The sequence below is a fragment of the Natrix helvetica genome (assembly GCF_964273705.1).
Source record: "Natrix helvetica genome assembly, chromosome: 1".
In the NCBI taxonomy this organism is placed as follows: domain Eukaryota; kingdom Metazoa; phylum Chordata; class Lepidosauria; order Squamata; family Natricidae; genus Natrix; species Natrix helvetica.
The window spans coordinates 301,229,024-301,241,451 of NC_138548.1; the positions used below are offsets into that span (position 1 = coordinate 301,229,024).

The 12,428-nt window shown below is 35.9% G+C and overlaps 1 protein-coding gene across 1 annotated transcript in view; it reads right to left on the minus strand.

Annotated features, from left to right (window-relative positions):
* The window catches only part of NT5DC2 (5'-nucleotidase domain containing 2), a 28,302-nt gene extending 25,118 nt beyond the window's left edge, over window positions 1-3,184 (minus strand). The window contains exon 1 of the mRNA XM_081948847.1: window positions 2,534-3,184. Within this exon, the coding sequence (XP_081804973.1) occupies window positions 2,534-2,891 (358 nt within the window). The 5' untranslated portion in view covers window positions 2,892-3,184. The remainder of the gene's footprint in view (window positions 1-2,533) is intronic.
* Window positions 3,185-12,428: the final 9,244 nt, after the last annotated feature.

The following is a 12,428-nucleotide window of genomic DNA, read 5'->3' on the forward strand; positions in this document are numbered from 1 at the left end:
TCCAATGAAGTGGTTTCGTGAAAAACAAATTCCACGAAGTAGAATTACTCATCTTCAGAAAACATTTCTATCAATAGAGCACAAATGGAAAACTGTATTAGGTAATGAAAACTTCCAACCTATTGCTACATATTATGTTACAGTTAAATTGCAAGTATCTTGTAAATATGCATCAGGAGAGGAAGGACATAGCAGATCTGGAATAGACATTGCATAATTACTTCCTATTGTTAATATTGGGGAGCAGGGGGAGAACAAACAGAATAAAATCATTTTCTCCCTTCCTCCTTACAGCCATCTAGCAATGATATCAATGAAGTAACTTCTTTGCCCTTGGTTATCTATGCTAATAGTGGTATAGATGCTTCATTAAAATATCAAACAGTAATTGTTTTTATTCTACCAAATTATGTAACAAATACATGTAATCATATCTTTTATTGGAAATATTTCCTTCATGCTGAGATCTTGCCACAATTTGGTTCTACTGTCCACTTAAAATCTTGCCAATAACTTACCTTGTTTACATTTCAGGAACAAACATACAAAAATATTCAAGTCACCTACTAAATTCCATTTCATATTGATTGAATCCTTCAAATGAATTCTGGCAAAGATTTGAAAAATATTAGAATGGCAATGTATTTTTTATTATAAAAATGACCTAGTATCATTAGAGAGGAAAATTATAATAGTTCTTTCAACATCTGTTACAGTTTTTAAATAATTCTTGACCATTTTTTTTAAAGCCAAGGAGCCTTTTGAGATAGTGATCCTTTGATATAGCAGCAACATTTCTTTTGTTCAGACTTAGAAAGATACAAGTCAGCCAACAGAGGAATAAAAGTGTTTCACAAGGCTAACTCTGCCACCAACAACTTACGATAACCTGCTTTAGCTTGAAAAGGAGCTTGACACACAACCTTTTCTAGAGATATAAGCACACAACTAGTTCTTCTGAGAGAAAGCCTTATAAGTTAGCAAGTTCAAATAACTTTCAACCTTGAAAGTACAATTCCAGTACATTAGTTTGAACTACATGAAAAGAGTAAGGTTCTACATTTAGGCAACAAAAATGAAATGCAAAGGTACAGTGGCACCTTGCTCAATAGTAGTAACTGTGAAAGGTATTTTAGAGTCCTAGTGGACAACCATTTAAATATGAGCCAGCAGTGTGCAGCAGCTGCCAAAAAAGCCAACACAGTTCTAGGCTGCATCAACAGAGGGATAGAATCAAGATCACGTGAAGTGTTAATACCACTTTATAATGCCTTGGTAAGGCCACACATGGAATACTGCATTCAGTTTTGGTTGCCACGATGTAGAAAAGATGTGGAGACTCTAGAAAGAGTGCAGAGAAGACCAACAAAGATTAGGGGACTGGAGTCTAAAACATAAAAAATGGTTGCAGGAACTAGGTATGTCTAGTTTAATAGAAAGAAGGACTAGGGCAGACATGATAGCAGTGTTCCGATATCTCAGGGGTTGCCACAAAGAAGAGGGAGTCAAACTATTCTCCAAGGCACCTGACGGTAGAACAAGAAGCAATGGGTGGAAACTAATCAAGGAGAGAAGCAACTTAGAAATAGTTGGACTAGAAGACTTCCGAGGTCCCTTCCAACTCTGCTATTGTATTATTGTAAGTTGTATTATTGTAAGTTGTATTATTGTACATCCAGAAACCAATTATGGAACCAATTAAGATGGTTGAAAATGTGTGTTAAATGCTTCCAACAACTGGTGCTGGCATATTCATTACTCAGCTCAACTGAAATGTGGAAGCAATTGAATAGCCAACTTCAACCCTCAACTTAATACTCACAAAGTATGCCCCACAGATTTTAAAACAGATATATACACACAAAAGTCCATGGAGTTTAGAAAGTTAAATTTTAACAACAAAAAAAAACAACAGAAGCAAAACATGTAAGGGATCACAACCTTACTAATTTTAGTAAGCTGATAAGCAATGTGTACATTACATTGGAAGAGTTGATTAAAAATGTTTCCCATTTCAAAGTCATTTAACTTAATCATCAGTATACCTGTGTATGTCATTAGCATATACAAACTTGTTTTTGGAGAAAATATGAAGAATCCAATTGGCGGCATCTTTTATAATTTGGCATTCTTAGTTACCCTTAACAGTTAGCATAAGTTACCAATAGAAGAGAATAAGTTAGCATTCATTAGTTTGGCAGCAGCAGACGCTATTAACGATGTACGTTGCAATGCACAGGTAATAGGTGTGTAATGTGGGTATTTCCTCACTAGGTGTACTAACTAACCTTATATAAAACACTGAATATTTCACTTTAGGACCACCACAGAATCATGCAGCCACCCAATTGTACAATTGAAGCTGTGCAAATAATGCAGCTTGATATACATTCACCTTTCTTTTTGGGATCAAACGGGAGGACAGTTTGAAAAATTCCCAGAGGTACACCGAGGCATTTTAATCCATCAGCATTTAGTTGTCTTCAACAAAATGCATCAGACCCGCACATTTCCCACTCCCCTCTCTCCTTACCGTAAACCAGCTTTTTCATCTCGTGGTATTTGGTCCAGAGATAGGACTTCGTGTCGATCCCTTCGATGGAGCTGGGCTGGTGGCCGCCTAAGGAAGCAGCTGTCACAGCAGGACCGGCGTCGGCGATCCTCTTAGCTTTGCCGCCGATCGAAGAGGAGACCGGCGATGGGAGACAATGCTCCTCAGGCTGCGGCTGATGAGTCCACTGGTGCCTGCATCCCACCCGTCCCGATCCAGCATCGGAGCCTGTATAATAGCAGCAGCAACTGCTGTGGCTGGAAACAGGAACCACCAGTTGAAGGATGCCGACGCTCTTCCATATGCCGCTGCTCACAGCCTTGAGTCCAGCCGCTGCCATGGCCCCACGGGAAGAGAGCCTCTTCCTTGAGATGCGTTCACAAGACCGTCATCTCAGAGCCTTCCTCAACTGCATCGTCCGCCAGGCTGGACAACAACTGGCTCCTTCAGCCATCTGACCCGCCTGAGAGCAAGCAGTCAATGAGAGAAGGCTGCAGGGCTCCAGCCCAAGACTTGCCAAGGAGGAGGAGGAGGAGGCTCTTCTGACCACAAGTGCCGATGCCGCCGCTTCGGGACCACTTGGGATTTGTAGTTTGTTCAACGTTTTATGTTGTCCACTCCCCCAACCAGCTCTTGTGAGGATTTTTTGGGGGGGGGAGGGCACAGACAAGGACTACGATTCCCAAAATCCTTTTCGTCCTCCTGGTTCGAGGGTATTTAAAATGTTTAAAGGACGGGCGTGTTTTCCTTTCGGAAACCGTGATTCCGAATCCTTTGAACCCGGGCTATTCGGATAAACGTTATTTGTTTGTTTGTTTGTTTATTTATTTATTTATTCAGTCAGTTATTTATTTATTTATTTATTTATTTATTTATTTATTTATTTATTCAGTAAGTTAGTTATTTAGTCAGTTATTTAGTTATTTATTTAGTCAGTTAGTTATTTAGTTATTTATTTATTTTGTACAAGATAACAGGAATAAGAATAAACATGAATAAGAACCCAGAAAATGAATACAAATAAATGGGGACAATAGGACAGGGATCGTAGGCATGCTGATGTGCTTATGCTTTACGGACCTTTTAGGAATGGAGTGAGGTCAACTGTAGACAGATTAAGGTTAAGGTTTTGGGGGTTAGGGGAAGAAACCACAGAGTCAGGTAGTGCATTCCAGGCATTGACCACTCTGTTGCTGAAGTCGTATTTTCTGCAATCAAATTTGGAGTAGTTTACCTCGAGTTTGTATCCATTGTGTGCTAGTGTATTGTTGAGGTTGAAGCTGAAGTAGTCAGGTAGGACCTTGTAGCAGATAATTTTGTGTACTATACTCAGGTCAGACTAAAAGCGGCGTAGTTCTAGGTTGTCCAAGCCCAACATTTCAATTATAACGGTAATTAAAATTACCGTTTTAATTTTAAAGTAAGTTTTCAAGACAAACCTTTTTTTGGAAGAAAAAAAGAGGATCTGCTTTCGTTCATAAGAATGCTCGGTGAAAAAGACAAATGGAGGAATAGAAGGAATACGTGCAAAAAGCTCTATTCTCTTAATTTTTCAAGTTGTTATTTAAAAATCGTGCCAATTCAGACTGCCTGCTCCTGTCATCTTACAGACACCTGATTTAAAGCAAGGCTGAGTTGATCTCGCATAGAATTGAGTTGCCTAATATTTTACAAAACATGTTGGCAGACAATAAGATTGCTGGATTGCTTGACTTCTGCTCCGACAGGGGGCGGTCGTCAGTGGTTTTTGCAACTGAACTGAGCAGCAAGTTACAGGGCCGCCTCCTTTCCTGGGGCTTTAGGAACGCCATTAGCGCCCGACGTTTGAGAATCGCAGCTGGCGTAGCAGCCCACAGCACGAGGAAACCCCTTCCGCTCAAAGACGGGCGGGCCACGTCCCCTACGCACACCACGTAACCAATCGCATCTAGTCTCTTTCAGAAGACGTTGATATGTAGCAGGTCAAGTGGGAGGGCGGCTGCTCTGGCCGTTCTGCTCTCTGGTCCTGCGCGTACTTCCCCCCTCCCCTTATTCAGTCCTAAAGGTGACGGCTGGGAGCGTGAGTGTTGGTCTGCGCTAGAATCGCGACCATCCTCTTTGATTGACTGTATCCCACAGAGTGGCGGGAGTGGAAAGCAGCATTGCCTTGCAAAGCGTGTGCTGTATGAGCACGGGTCCTTGATTATAGTAATCAGAATTTATTTATATCCCCTTTATTATTTTTACAAATAACTCAAGTCGGCGAACGCATGCAACGCATCTTTCTCTTTCTATTTTTCTCACAACACCAACCCTGTGAGGTGAGTTGGGCTGAGAGTGAGTGACTGGCCCAAGGTCACCCAACTATGGCTTAAGGGGGGATTTCAACGTATGGTTTCTTGCTTTCTAGCCTCGTGCCTTAAACCACTAGACCAAATTTGCAAGGTTTTCAGACCCTGGGAATGCACTCTCTGATGAAGAGCCTTTACGTAAAACTAGACATGACCTGACTTTGGGTGCATCCTTGGTATTGGTAACTGAATGGCATCGTTTTAACTTAAAATTCTTTATCTGCAAGATGTGAAAGATTAAGGAAGCAAAACATGTATGAGTGCAGTATCAATGCTAATGATAGATAACTTGGTCCTGCAATCCTGGTTTATCTAGAGTTGGACTGCTAATGCAAACTGGGTATTTAGCATGTCTGCAAGATTAGTTGATGTTAAAGAGTTCTTTGCATTTCAAATTGTATATTACAGTATGCTGAAATCAATGGCTACTGAAAACAAACATTACAAAAGAGTTCTAGGTTCATTAGGTGGCCTTGAACAAGATAGGGTGATCTTAAGCCAAAAGTCTTTATATTGTATCCATCACATACTGATAGGATGATGTTGCTAAGTTGGGTAATGAAACACCTGCAAGAAAGCAACTAAGCTCAACAGCACCAAAGGAGGACCCCATATTCTCAATTCCCCAAGAATGCCCAGGAAAGATGTTAGTAGTGGAGGTGAAAATGATAGAATTCATAAATTGTCAATGTAAGCAACTTAAGAGTACTGTAAAGCAGTTTTTAAGTCTTAGTGCTATTGCTATCTGTGTTTTGGGATAAATTAAATTAATAGTAGTAATATAGGTAGTGATGCTGCATTTTTTAGTTTTGTATCTTTATGAATCCAGGTTTAATCAGATGTGAAATATGTAAAGATAAAACTGAATTTTATTCCTTTTCATATTTTTATACATTTGATTAACCATATTTTTGAGAGCCTAATACATAAAATATTTTGTTCAATGTGTTTCAGAATCACTTTCTTATGACAAGTCTTAAATTCTTCTTAAAATGTCTGTAAGTAGTATGATAACTTATCTAATGAATAAAGTACCTGGAAAGAAACGATTTGGCATGTACAGATTTCTTCCTTTCTACTTCATTCTTGGTGGTGCTATGGAGTGGTTCATGATTAATGTTCAAGTCGGCAATCAGACCTTTTGTAAGTATAATTAAACTTTTTTTCTAAAAAATCTATATATTTAAACATGCATGACTTAATTATGCAATATTAATGTCTATATCTTTCTAATTACACTGAAAAATTCAAATTTGTTATTCAGCTTTTATTTAAAAGTTAAGGCAACCTTTCAATCGGTAAATATATAGAGAAGAGCAACAAAGATGATTGGGGGACTGGAGACTAAAACATAAAAAAGGGTTGCTAGATTTGGTTATGTCTAGTTTAAACAACAGAAGGACATGATAGCAGTCTCAATATCTAAGGGACTGCCACAAAGAGGTGGGAATCAACCTATTCTCCAAAGCACCTGTAGGCAGAATAAGAATCAATGGATGAAAACTATTGAGAGATAACAACCTAGAACTAAGGAGAAATTTCTTGATAGTTAGAACAATTAATCAGTGGAACGACTTATCTTGTGGGTGCTCAAACACTCCTTTAAAGAAGAGATTGGACAAACCATTTATTTGAAATTTGTCCAAAATGATATACGGTTTCCTGCCTGAGCAGGGGTTTAGACTAGAAGACTTCCAAGGTCACTTCCCACTCTATTATTCTGTTAGTTTGCTTGGGATTAAAGGCCTCAAGTGCTCTAATAAGATTAGTAGAATGGAATTAACTTAAAATTTCAAAGTAAATTTTAGTCTCATCTTATTGGCAGGCACACTGTTCCTAAGAAAACTACACTGGAGAAACATGGTTTTACTTTTAGCTTAAGTGTTAATAAAATATTCAGGTAAACTTCCAATTGTATTTTGGAGACAGATGAAAAACTACTAAAATGGCTGCAGTTATAGGTGTTAGCTTCAGACTGAGTATCATCTGACCATTCTACAAACCAGAAAACAAATTTCTAAAAGCTTGTATTTTTTAGAAATGGACAAAATTAGTCCTAATTTTAAGTTTTTTAAGTTTGAAATTAATCCATCCCACTTTAATAAGAGAAGTGGATATTCGTTAAAAAAAAAGTCAGAATGACAATGTTGTTCCACTACACTGTGGAATTCATGATAGAATAAGGTTGCCTATGGCAATTTCCTTGTTAATACTCTTGATCTTGCATGAATTACAGATCATTTTAAGTTTGAAACATTGCAAGTTAATTATGTAATGTTAAATGAAGTATTTCCAAAGAGTTCATGGAAATGATCACAAATGTTTTGCAGATGATGTTTACCGTAGAAAAGAGGGTGAGAAACATTACCGGAAATTGGAAGAAAAGTGAATTCCACATTGAATCATCTGTACATAATGGATTCTAAACCAATAAATGAAACTGTGTTTCAAAGTTTGCTTAAAATTTGAATACCAGCTGCATTTTGTTCAGTGAAATGTATTTTTGTTAATCTGTCTTGTTTCAAATAAAAAATAATCATTTTGGTGAACAAGTGCCATAAAGTTGGTATTGATTTAATAAATTATCCCCAAGTGTATCTGTCTCCATCATGATCCTTCAGGACTTTCAGTGGTGAACTCTGCTACTGTAATTGAAGTACTCAGGTAAAAGTTTTCCCCATCTAGTTGTTTCCAACTCTACGGGGTGGGACTCATCTCCATTTCTTAACCAAAGGAGCCAGCATTGGGCTAAGACATTTCTGTGACCATGTGGCCAGCATGACTACAACTCAGACCTACTCATATATTAAATAACAGTAAGACTGGTTACCTGTTGCATTTTAGAAATTGTTGCTTTGTAACACATTTCATTATTGATTTATTTATCATTTTTGTACATATACACAATCACATGTTTATGTATTGCCTTATTAAACTAAAAGGAATTATTTTACTTTGTTGTTACTGGGCTGATCTGAGGATGTGCAAAAAGGAGGTGAAAAGGGATTTGATCCCAATGTTTGCAATAGTTCACTCTCATAATCCAAATCCTAATTTTAGGGTAGGTTATAACAAGAATGTTATATATGAGAATTCTCATTCTCTCTCTCTCTCTCTCTCTCACACACACACACACACACACTAATCATTATGATAATATATATACAATATAGATTCATGCTTCAATTGACAAGTTCTGGTTGTTTATAAGATACATATGTGGAGTTGTCACACAAAAGATATTTGTGATAATACAGATCACTAGATAATGTAGGTCTCATCAGGATGTGTATTTCTCAAAGCCTTAATATGATTTCATTTTGGCTTAACATTCCTGAACTATGGCCAAGCAAATCATGACTTACCATATCTGAACTTAGTATGTATGAAAAGGAACTTGACATGGTAAATAGCAGAATAATTTATAATTCACTTGCCACACTCTGGAGAAAAATATACAAGAAGGAATGAGCAGTGTCCTGTAATTCAGGGTAACAAATTTTCCATGCTGCTTTTCCTATAAACATTGTTTCTATTAGTAAAAATTATACTATAGCTTGCTGAATGGAGAAAAACCCAAATTCTATCAAATAGCAGAAACTTTAAAGATCTGCTTTTCCATTTATATAATCAGATTGATCAGTAGCCTTAAATTGTATGATGGGGTTTCTATGTTTTGTCATCAGACAGAATAAATAAGGGTTTGATATGGGAAGTATAGCGAAACATTCTGGAAAGTGAATTTGGTCCTAGGGAATATCAAAAACAAAGCTGCAGAAGTTAGCAGAGTTGCAGGTTAAAAACATGTTGATGCAATTACAGAGGTGCTTGCAGATATGGAAGAGTAGTAACCAGGGGACAAGAACTAGCTTTTTATATTGCAGCATCCAAAGACCTTACGAACAAATGCTCAAATTGCCAATTGCACTTAACATAAAACGATTTATTAACTACTATCAAGTTGGAGTCAATTCTATGGAACTTCATTTTTTCCAGCATGATATGCCTTCAACCTGGCCTTTTAGATCTCTCAATAATTTTACATACTAGAAAATGCCCAAAATTCTGCAATCCAGGCTTCAATGATACATGGCTTCAAAATATACAAGCTGAATTCAGAAAATAGAAATTTGAGGTCACAATTAACATCAAATGGATAATAGAAAAAATATTCATAGATGGGCCATAAGAAATTGAAAAGAGCTCATGAAAAGAAGGATGTACCAGACCCTCTCATTTGCCATTGAAGAATTTGCATGACAACCTGGATGCAACAGTTAGAATGAAATATGGAAGAAGTAAAAATAGTTCAAATAATGGAATGTGCCAAGGCTCCTTACTATGCCTCCATACTGTATTTATTTTAGTTTGTGTTCAGAATGTCAGGAGAAGTGTTGGATTAAAATAAATATAATTTGAAATTGAAATTTCTGGGAGAAACACAAAAAACCTCAGATAAACTGGCATTGCTTGGATAGCTGAAGAAACTAAGGATTTTCTTGATAAATGAGACGATTGTGCAAAAACCTATCTGTTTCTTTTTTTAAAAACCACAGATGTCATCACAAAGTGCCCATCTAATGTAAACAAATGCAACAGTAATAGTAGACTTCATTTTCAAGGGTTAAAAATTCACAGGGACAGCGACTATAGTAAGAAATAGGTACCTGCAACTTAGAAAAACCTGAAAACCTGGACAGAAAGTTTGAAATACAGGTATCCCACTGACATGAGAATTTGGTTTTTTTCATCTTAGCCAAGTCAGTTAAGTTGGATGGTATATTATATAAATAATATAAATAAAATGTATTTATTGTAAAAGCTATAGTTTTTCTCAAGTGGAAATTGTCTGTTCACAAAGGCTGGTTAAAAAAAATCGTTTGAACTGTAATCTTGGAGAAAATAGTTGAGAATAAAGATCGGTATTAATAATGAAGCTAACACTTCAGTGTTTTAGTTGCTTAATGCAAAGGCAAATAATTATAGGAAAAGAACCTGGTGATTAAAAAAATGAAAGAAGTTGGTAAAAGTATAATAGAAAACAACTGTCTAGATAACTAACAAGCATGAGTTTACTAGAATTTAACAAAAGCAGTAACAGATAATCCTGCTGAAACTATATCCATCAGGTCATGAAGAGTTGGAAGCAAGCAACTTAACTTTAGTTTATTTTTGATGGAGAAATTGTTCTCTTCAGCTATTAAAAACTCCTAGTTTGAAATTAAACATAAAGTTGATACTAATCACACCTAAGTGTCATCATATATATACAGTGACGGTCCTTTATTATAAAGAACCATCTTTATTTCAGAAAGCTGTCCTTTTATTGGTTTTGATCTTGAATTTTCTTTTGTAAAGCAGAGTTTTAAACATGTTTTTATTGTTATGCACCTCTTCCAGTTTTGCCCTTTATTTTGTCTATGGAAATATGGTCACTGTATACACACAATATGTAGCAGAAGAGAAAAAGCTACAATTTCAAAGAAGAAAATGTAAAAATGTAATGTATGGTCATCTGCTAGATTGCTAAACCCATTATCTATGATCAAAGGAAAAGCATTGCTGTGTTTTAAATCTAAAAATACTGAGCAGAAATTAATTTAAATCTATAACATAAGACCATAGCTATATTGCAAGACTTCTGCTAATTTATCAAATGCGGGCAATTGCAATAGATCATTGTTTATGGTGAAATATAGTGGGGACAAATTCCATTCCATTGCACTTCCATTCTAATGCTTCCTGTACACATGAGAAAATGGATCCTTTTGTTCAATATTCTGATCAGCCCAGATCTAATTAAAATTGGTTTAAAACACACCAACTTCCAATATGGATTTTAAAACCAGGAAGACTTGTTTTCCTAGCCCATAAAATTAAGGTTATTTAAGTCTTGTTATTTTGATTCCATTAATAAACAAGTCTCATAAGAGATATAGAATGTAATACATACCTTTATAGTATAGGCTCAGTTCACACATTGTAGTAAATTGAGATTGTATTAATATGTTTAATGAGCAACCAAATACTACAGTCCGCTCATAATGCTAAGCTATCAATCATAGCTGACAAATCACATTGACAGGTTCCACACATCATATGTGATTAGCTTGGTTTTGACTTAATATGATGCATGAAGCCAGCTGTTGTGACTTAACTGAAAAAAACCAGTAATGGCTTAGCATGTATGTGAACTTTTCTACATGTGTACCAATTTTACAATTCTGAATTCGTCTAAAGCTCATTGGTTATGTTTCTTTTTGGAAAGGTTTTTAAATGTAGGATAAATGTACGTATTTTTCTCAAAGGTCTTAAACATGTTCTGTGTATCTAATGTAACAATCAGTATGTACACATTGCATGTCATAGTGATTTCTTTACAGAACATGGTTAGAATTATAGTAAAATTATCTAGAACTAAAAATGAGACATCTTAATGGAACAATCAAACCTGGTTAATCCAAATTATAAACTATTTTTATTTAAATTAAAAAGCCTCAAAGAATACAAACTGATAGTACATGCACATGGACTAATGATCACTTTACTCACTGGAGTATACAACCAGATGTAAAAATGAGGCATGGATTAACCAGGTCCAAAAGCATATATGCTGGAAAAAAGTTATACGCATTGACTTGAATTAATATACAGATTTGCTCTTTAAAAAAAGTAAGAAATAAAGAACAGGCAATAAACTACTAATCACTTTCAAACTGAAATAGATGTATTTTTCCATTCAAGCCAACCAGTTCCCATACTTTTATTTGAATAACCAAAGTCCTTTTATTCTAATACAGTGCATGGCTGTGGAAGATTAACAAATAATGGATTCAAGTGGCCACAAATAAAACATAGTTTGTTTTCCTATTCAACAAATTATACTTAAAAAAATAGTTAAGTCTGCTAATTGTGCAATACTGGATTGTAACCATCAAATCTTAAATCCTATACGTTACTGAAATGGCCCAGTACACATGATATTGGAATAAATTAAATTTAAAATAATTAGGGCCAGCCTAATAGTTTAAGAGGAGTGCTCTGCACTTCCAAAGAAAAGGCCTCATTTACAGTTCTAATTGTTTACTCCTAGGCTGTTAAGAGTGGTGAAGCTGCCCCTTAGGTAAGGTCTCTTATTCAGCAATGATCCTTCTGCATTAAACAGCATCCAAAGGGTGTCTCATCCAAAGGGTGTCTCATCTTAAAAAATGTTTTTAAAAATAAAAAATAAAAAATAAATAATTCCAAGTTCTTTGGTGTAATTTTAGAAATTCTGAACAAAAGCAATTGTATTAGTAAATGTCCATGGCAGTTTTAAGTACTCAAGAATTATGATGTGCTGCTAGCTTCCTTTAACTTTGTTGTTGAAAATATCATTATCTGAGGTAATGTCAAACAAACTGGCCACAATCCAAAAGAGCAAGCATGCATTTATTATAGCAGCTCCCAACATTGCAACTGCTTCCATGTTGAAAATTACTATAAGGTCAACTAAGAAAACCCCAGGAGGGAAAAATAAACTTGGGAGATAGCAGCATATATATCTG